Source organism: Miscanthus floridulus, chromosome 11 (assembly GCF_019320115.1).
Source record: "Miscanthus floridulus cultivar M001 chromosome 11, ASM1932011v1, whole genome shotgun sequence".
Classification (NCBI taxonomy): domain Eukaryota; kingdom Viridiplantae; phylum Streptophyta; class Magnoliopsida; order Poales; family Poaceae; genus Miscanthus; species Miscanthus floridulus.
Genome location: NC_089590.1, coordinates 92,850,956 through 92,859,878, shown reverse-complemented (window position 1 = coordinate 92,859,878; position 8,923 = coordinate 92,850,956). Strand labels below are relative to the sequence as shown.

The 8,923-nt window shown below is 45.9% G+C and overlaps 1 protein-coding gene across 1 annotated transcript; it reads left to right on the top strand.

Annotated features, from left to right (window-relative positions):
- Window positions 1-7,323: 7,323 nt before the first annotated feature.
- LOC136494564 (uncharacterized) lies at window positions 7,324-8,613 on the top strand. Its single transcript, XM_066490715.1, has one exon. It carries the CDS (start codon window positions 7,806-7,808, stop codon window positions 8,085-8,087), a length of 282 nt encoding a protein of 93 aa, XP_066346812.1. The 5' UTR covers window positions 7,324-7,805; the 3' UTR covers window positions 8,088-8,613.
- The last annotated feature ends 310 nt before the right edge of the window (window positions 8,614-8,923 follow it).

The window sequence follows — 8,923 nt, the reverse complement described above, 5'->3', positions numbered from 1 at the left end:
GGACTGAACGGGAAGGGGGAGAGCGCGTGGGCGCCTGCCGGCCTGCCGCCTGCGCAAACAAAAGTCCAAGGAGCAAGGAGGACTAGGTCTGTGTGTGTCTGTGTCTCTCAGTGCGTGTTTGACCCGCGCAGAGGCAGGCAGACATGGGGATTGCCAAAAGGGTTTGGTTTTTTTAGGGGCTGTCTCATCGAATGTTTGACACATATATGGAGTATTAAATATAGATTAATTACGAGTCGTTGTCTCATCGGATGTTTGGACACATATATGAAGTATTAAATATAAACTAATTACGAAACTAATTGCACAGCTTGTGACTAATTTATAAGACGAATTTTTAAGTCTAATTAGGCTTAATAAATTCGTATCGTGGAGTACTGACGGATAACCTGTTCGTTTGGCTGTGGCTTGTCGTAAACGATCGTAAATTTCCAGCCAGAACAGTATTTTTTTCTCACACAAACCAGCCAGCAGTACTTTTTCACGAACCCGCAATGATACGAACTAGCCAACCGAACAGGCTGGGATTCTGTAATTTATTTTTTTATTAGTATCCAAACACTCCATACCATACTCTTATGTCACACCTCCTAAGTTTTAGTCACCGGATCCGTACTTGGCCAATAGCGAGATACTACCGTATCCTAGCAAGGTAGGAGTAGTTGAGTTGACATCATGATCATTGTACATTGTACAGTGCAAAAAGGGCGAGGAGCCGTACCCACAGGTCACAAACCCACTTTTGTCACCACCAGGCTGCTTTCACAGGAAAAAGTATAGTTTTACGGCAGTCAAAGATTGTATCGACTCAACGGAGACCGAAATTCGACCAGTTCGTCGAAGTCAAGCAGCACCAGCGGCGGAGCGACGGCCATCCAAACGTGGGCCGGCCGCCAGAGATCCGATGGCGCCGGCTTTATTTAGCCCGCGAAGTAATGAGGAGCGCACACGTAGATGAAACATCTTCCGTCCACAGCTAGCAATGCAAACAGCTGCAGACCACACTGGCACACAGGTATCCATCCAGCAGCATTTGACGTCCATGGAATGGTTTATGTGTATCCAGCTAAGCGTCACTGTTCCTGCCGTTACGTGTATGCCCGACTACATCCATGCATGCCGTCTCTCCGCGCGCAGCGACAGTCCCCGTCCCCTTTCCCTGGCATGCATGCATTGGCTTCGAAAGGGCCGCGTCGGATGCACCATGCCATGCTTGCGATTGCGATGCGACATGGTCCCGTTCCGTTCTGCAACACCACTCTGGTTCCTTCTCCACGAATTCCCTGGATATAGTACAACACTACATGTCACGACGACGATCACATGGGCCGTGGGCCGGGTCTCATGTCCTGGCCCAGCGTGCATGGAATGTTCAGTTGGCCAGCTAGGCCCATTGCGTGTCAACGTGTTTTCCATTTCCTGCACTCAGTTCGTCGTTTATTTTTACCACGTACCGGCACGCGGCAGCTACCATGAACGCTAGTTCTGGCAACGGTCGTCTCGTGGGCCTGTACGTTGGTGCCGGAGTAAAAACGACGCCAGACGCGCCTGCTCGTCTGCTCACCTCACCTGAAACTCTTAGATTTTGTACTACTCCTATAGTCGTCATCGATCGTTAATACGCGTATCCAAGCCTTTTTCTGACCTCGCGATCGCGCTCCACAGAGACAGCGAAAGACAACCGGGTAAAAGACAAGCGGATAGATTAGCTACAGATTTAGGCCTTGTTTAGTTCCATAAATTTGGATTTTGGGGCTACTGTAGCACGTTCGTTTTTATTTGGCAAATAGTGTTCAAACATGGACTAATTAGGCTCAAAACGTTCGTCTCGCAATTTCCCACCAAACTGTGCAATTAGTTTTTCTTTTCGTCTATATTGAATGCTTCATACACGGGCCACAAACATTCGATGTGACAGATACTGTAGCACTTTTTTAGAATTTGGGGTCCAACTAAACAAGGGCTTACATATTGATTGCGTTCCTGTGGGCATGCAGGAGATCACATTGAAATCTTCTCTGCTCATTGGAGTTAATAAGATTTGCATGCCCATAATAATCATGAGCCAACTTTAATTTAACCAAAAGATTTGCTAGCAGCTATAGGCCCGGGCCCTGACCAAAATTAAAGCAACTGGAGCGGGTGGCAGTACTTAGGTCCTGTTTGATCTCGTCAATCTCGTAGTGATTCTAATTAGTGGTGTACTCCCTCAAAACTTGTATATTTAAATAGGTTTAGCATAAAAATATATGACGTGATTAATCTAATAATAATGTTTATTTGGTATCACAAACATTAGTATTTTTAATATTTTTTTTGAAGTTAAAATTGTTAATTTTATCGAAATGAAAGATGGACACTTGTATTATTTCAGGATGGAGAGAGTAGAAACTGGATTCTAGATAAGAAAAGAGAGATGTGTTTGTATGCTATTCTCATAGATGTTATTGTCTTTGCATATATTGTGAGAATATCCAAATAGCAGGGTTTTGGTAGACAATTGGATTATAGAATCTTATTCTAGAGTCAAAGTGTTTGCTTATTCTCTTTTTCCCTACTATATTCTCAGTTTTTCTTAGGAGATCCAAAACAAGTCTTACGTACTACTCCATTCCCAAAGCTAGCTTTGTCCTAGTTAAACTATATATCGTACGCTTGATAATGTTTATAGAGAATAACATCATCTTCGACATTTGTTTTTTTTATCAGAATCTTCAACATTTGTGACATCAAATACGTAATATGAAGATATATTACATGATGAAGTCTTATTTGGTACCTCTAATATTAGTTATCTTTTGTATAAAATTTTGGTCAAACTTAAAACAATATGAGTTTAAACAAAAGCCATAATGAGTTTCCTTTTAATTTTGGGATGGAAGACCTACCATGATTTGACAACCAACGGCCGAAAAAACTATCATTTTGGCCTCCTTGGGAACACGTTTTTTTTTCCTGAAATATTTATGGGTCATGCCTAAACTCCAGTCTTGTGTATATGGGGCCTCGATGTCCTTCAAAAGGATTACTAGAGTGTGGCGGCCACAGTCATGGCCTATGCTTGTTATCCAGTACACACATGATTAGCTATTTTGTGGCCCCATATATACCCATATTGTGGATTAGCTCATGACACATACACGTTGGTTCATCTTAAGTGGTACGGTCATATGGTGGATTTGCTGATGACACATATCTACACATCTTCAGCCTGTTCGGTTGGCTGGTTTATATCTTTGCTGGTTCATGAAGAAGTACTGCTGGCTGGTTTGTATGAGAGAAAATACTATTCTAACTGGAAATTTATGATCGTTTACGACAAGCCACAACCAATCGAACAAGCTGCTTAAGGAGGAGGAGGCGGAGGCGGAGGACGTGATTGCAAGTGATCTTGTGCCTTGTTTAGTTGGCGAATTTTTTTGGGAAACGGTACTGTAGCACTTTCGTTGTTATTTAGCAATTAGTATTCAATCATAGTCTAATTAGGCTTAAAAGATTCGTCTCGTGAATTTCGTCTAAACTGTGTAATTAGTTTTATTTTTTATTTATATTTAATGCTTCGTACATGCATCCAAAAATTTGATGTGACGGAAAATCTTAAAAATTTTTACAAAATTTTGGAAACTAAACAAGCACGTGTTGAACCACTACTAGTACACTGTACTAGTACTACCGATGGATCTGAGTCAACGAATTGAAGCCACCGGATTCTTCCATCAGCCCCCCCATATCCATGCATGAATATATTGCTCCACTACACCGGTCCACTACCATTCTGTTGGATTATTATTGGATCTGGCAAGCAAGCTAAGCTGCCTAGAGATCGATGCTGCTAACTCTGCCTATACGCTAGCTCAATTCTGATCGATCGATCCACTGACATGAACGCGGCTAGCTAGCTAGCTTAGCTAGACGATGAAGCTACTAGCACAGTGCTCGCTCGTAGTCGTAGTACTTGCGCAAGAGACGGTGCCCTACAATTTTTCATCTCTTCAAGTGTGCCAAGTGCCAAAGTACAGGAGGAGACTCTGCACTAAGGTTGCGATCAGTTCTCGAAATGAAAATTTTTGGACGTCACATCGGATGTTTTGGGGATGTCGGATACTAATAAAAAAAAATTAATTACATAGCTCGACGGGAAACTGCGAGACGAATTTATTAAGCCTAATTAATCCATCATTAGCGCATGTAGTTACTGTAGCACTTATGGCTAGTCATGGACTAATTAGTCTTAAAACATTCGTCTCACAATTTCCAACCAAACTGTTCAATTAGTTTTTTTTCATCTATATTTAATACTTCATACATATGCCGCAAGATTCAATGTGATAATTTAGGGTAAAATTTTTTTGGAACTAAACCAGACCTAAACCAAAACCAGTGCACAAGACTAGCTACAAGAGTCGGCGTAGGGCCAGCCATCGATCAGAGGGCACTCTCGCGAGTCGCGCGCGCGCGTCCGTGTCCGTGCATGCTTTAGCCTGCGTAGAGTAGGGCCGCCGCGCCATGATCGAGTCTGTGGGTCTGGCCGCTCTGAACGGAGGTGGTTGGCGACGACGTGTCCTTGCCTCCTTTCGCTCTCATCTAGCGATCGAGCGCGTCACGTACAGTACAGGCGCACAGCACAGCACAGCACAGCGCAGCGCAGCGTCCCAGCATTGGCACTTTGGCAGCTATAGCTAGCTGCTCGACAGCGATAGATGGTGAGAGAGAGAGAGAGAGAGAGAGAGGGAGAGGGGGAGTACGGTGCAGAAACAACCAAGGCCTTGTTTAGATTGAGAAAAATTTCAACCCGATGAATAGTAGCACTTTCGTCTTATTTGGTAAATATTGTCCAATCGTGGACCAACTAAGTTCAAAAGATTCATCTCGTGATTTCCAACTAAACTGTGCAATTAGTTTTTTTTTTACCTACATTTAATGCTCCATGCAAGTGGCTAAAAATTGATGTGATGAAGAGAGAGTGAAAAAACTTGGAATTTTGGGGTAATCTAAACAAGGCCCAACCCGGAGAAGGAGGAGAGGGTAGCGGAGGAGGCTGGTTCCTCGGTTGCTCCGATCCGGCCACCTCTTCCTCTTTCTCCTGTCTCTCTCCATCGCCTCGTGCAATCCTTCTTCTTCCCCGGCCCCGGCGGCGCCGTTCCGCTGACCGTTTTTTGTCCCCTCATGCTTGGCGGTGGTTCTTGACTTCTTGCTAGCAAGCTCCGTCCAGTACTCCTTGTGTATACAGCTGCTCCTTGTTTTGTTTGGAGCTCTCGTGCAGTCGTGCTCTCTACACTCTGTATAAATAAATATACATACGCTCTCTACCGTACTGCATGCGTACATACCCGCGCTCGTTTCTCTCTCCTCGTCAACAATGCAACCCTACAAACAAAAACTTGTACCAGGGCCTCGTTCACTTTGCAAAAAAAGTGAACCCGATGAATAGTATCACTTTCGTCTTATTTAGCAAATATTGTCCAATCGTGGACTAACTAGGCTCAAAAGATTCATCTCGTGATTTCCAACTAAGCTGTGTAATTAGTTATTTTTTTACCTACATTTAATACTCCATGCAAGCGGTTAAAAATTGATGTGATGGAGAAAGAGTGAAAAAATTTAGAATTTGGATGGCATCTAAACAAGGCACAGAAGCAAAAATACTATACTAGCCTGCTGGCCCGTGGACAGTGGTGACAGCCCTGTTTCGTCGATCGATCCGCAGTCTCGCTCGCTCCCTCTCCTTGTCGCCATTTACAAGCCATGATGTTGACTGAAGGAGGGGACGAATGTCCTATTCGTATGACTAATAAGACATGATTAAAAGTACTGTTATTGATTTATTGTGAGAAAAAAATACTATTTATTAACTGAAAAAAAGTACGACTTATAAACTAAACTAACGGAACAGCAGATTTTTTTCAACAAACAATACAATGAGGCAGCCGGGCAGGCACTCAGCACTCTCGAATGGGGTTTGACCGTGCAACGCCAATGCTCTCTTTCGAGTTACTCCGTATGGGCTCATGGGGTTATGGCCGGCGGCGACAGTGGTCACTTGGTCACTCGAGCCTCGGCCTGACCAAATGGAACTACAGTTGCCACATTGACTACTCCTACGTACAAATACAGCACGGCTGGGGCAGGGCTCGGCTCTCTGCGTCAGTTGCATATATTGCTAACCGGAGTAGTAGTACGTGCATCGGTGCATGCAAGGAATCATACGTGCATGTGCAGGCAGGCATGCACGCACCTGGTGACTTGGAAGCATGGCGTTTTCGTTCTTGCACGTTCCATCCCAAACGGCCAAACCTATGGGTGACGATTAAACATAACAAGGGCTAGTTGGAGAAACTTCAAACTAGGGCTAACTTGCTGTACAGACACCGTGGTTGTTGCACTCCAGTTTCACCATGGTGTCAAGCTAAAGGAAAACGTGGCCGCCTTTTCAAACCAAATCATCCTCGTCCGGTCCGGCCGTGTGGGCGAAGAGAGAGAGAGAGGGTGACTTTTTTGAGAGAGAAAGCTCGATCTATCGAAGGAAAGGGGGCTACGGGAGTACTCCCTCAGTCCCAACAAGAAAGACGCTACATGCGTGTAAGGCCTTGTTTAGATGTCATCCAAATTCTAAGTTTTTTTACTCTCTCTCCATCACATCAATTTTTAGGCGCTTGCATGGAGTATTAAATGTAGGTAAAAAAAATAACTAATTACACAGTTTAGTTGGAAATCACGAGATGAATCTTTTGAGCCTAGTTGGTCCACGATTGGACAATATTTGCCAAATAAGACGAAAGTGGTACTATTCGTCGGGTTGAAATTTTTTTACAATCTAAACAAGGCAAGTCAATTTTTTTTTAGATTTTGATTAGATTTATAAAAATATGTGTAACATTTTTATCTTTAAATAAGTTTATTATAAAAATATATTCAACGGTGTATCTAATGATACTAATTATGTATTATAAATATTAATATTCTTTTATATATAATTAATTAAAATTAAAAAAATAATTTTTCGAAAAGCGAGAATGACTTCTATTGTAACGGAGGTAGTAGTATCGTCTCACACTCACTCTGTGCGTTGGGCCCCTCTGGTCACCAAACTTTCCATCTCCTCCGCACCTTTTCGGTCTGTGCAAAGTGGCCTGGGCGCCTGTGCCTGGGTCCTGGGTGTCAGGGTGTGGGCGTTTCCTTCTCTCTCTTGCCCACGGCTGGCTACCGCTACCGCTACGGGGCTGAGACTGAGACAGTGGCAGGGAGGCCCAGAGAATTGAAGATCCTTCAATGCGGTTTGGTGGCATCCCCGCACTGGCCCCTAGCTGCCCCCTTGCCCTCTGCACCTTGCCTCCCCCTCGCTCTCCCTCTCCACAGTGGACGCGGAGGCAGTCATGGCATGGCATGGGCCGACCCGTCCATGGCCGAGCACCCCCACCACCAGGCCACCACCACCCCCTACATAAAAACCCCCCTTTGCAGCGTTGCAGCAGCGAGGTCGATCGCGAGAACCTCAGCTACCCTGCAGCTCCGAGCTTTTACCCCGCTTTGACTCCACTCTATCTCACGCCAGGCTCCAGCCCCTGTTGTCTCCCACCGCAAGAATCCGGCCGGCTACCGCTACCTCCTCCTCCTCCTCCCAACGCCTCTGCTAGTGCTAGCTAGCTCGATCCACACGTCACCGCCGTCCCCACGCGCCTCAGCTTGTTCGTTAAGCTTGCTGGCCGCCCGGCGCCCCGCGCCTTCATTCATCGGGCGTCACCGCGGCGGCGGCCGCCGCTGCTGCGCACACTGCGCCTGGCGGCGCATCGGCGCGTGCCCGCAGCATGAAGAGGCGGTGGTCCCGCGCCGCGGTGCTCGCGTGCTTAGTGCTCCTCGCGGCCGCCGCGTGCGTCGCCGAGTCGCGCGCGGTGCCTGCGGCCGGGAGCGGGACCGGGAACGCGACCGCGGCGGGCGGCGGCGGCGGGAGGCGGGGCGCGTTCGACGTCGTGGTCGTCGGCCTCGTCAGCATCGGGCTCGGCCGCCGGTGGCGCGCCGGCGGCGGCGAGATGGTCGACGAGGACAAGCGCCGCGTGCCCACGGGGCCCAACCCGCTGCACAACCGATGAGCGCCACAGAGCCGTGCCTGCCTGCCTAGGCGCCATAGCTACTAGCTACCTTATGATCGAGGTGCGGTCATTACTGCGGCGAGCGCGCTGCGTCGCCTGGCCGCCGGCCCTCAGGCCGGTGGTGAGTCCGTTGTTGCCAGCCATCACCGGCCGGGGCGCGCGCGCGCGTGCTGGTCAGGTCTCGGTCGCCCGCGCCCGTGCATGGCGAGGTGGAGGAGAAGAATGCGAAGGAGAAGAGAGGAGCGTGTTAGTATTTTACTACTATTCCCTTCTGCTTCCCTTTCTTCTCTTTTCCCGTGCTAGTATTTTTTTTTCTTCTCTCGTCTGTTCTCGTGGCTGTTTTTTCCCTGCTTGTATTGATTGGCTTGCCAAGCGAACAGCAGCTATTCTGTTGATTGAAAGAGATAGATATATGAGTATAGTGTTTCTGGTTTGAATATACTTGTATTTGTATATATATATTGTCATGGATTTGAGTAAAGTGCACCAGCGGTTTCTAAACTTGTACCGCTGTGTCATTTCGGTCCCTAAACTCGTAAATCGACCGTTTAGGTTATATAAAATTTGAAATTATCCAAAATTTTGAAATTTGAAATTTAAAATTATTAAACAATCTTAGATATTGATATGGTCTATATAAAAGTTATAGTTCTCAATACGATCTACAATTTTATAGTTGAAAAGTTTTTTTGTTTGAAGTTATTTAGTGTCTCAAAATTTAATTTTAAATTTCAATTTTCAAAATCTATAAACATATAATAATATTTTGGGACCCTAAATAGTTTTAATTAAAAAAAATTTTAACTACAAAGTCGTAGATCACGTCGAGAGCTTCA

Excerpts from the sequence above, each read along its gene's own strand:
- LOC136494564 (XM_066490715.1), top strand. The coding sequence starts at position 7,806 with ATGAAGAGGCGGTGGTCCCGCGCCGCGGTGCTCGCGTGCTTAGTGCTC.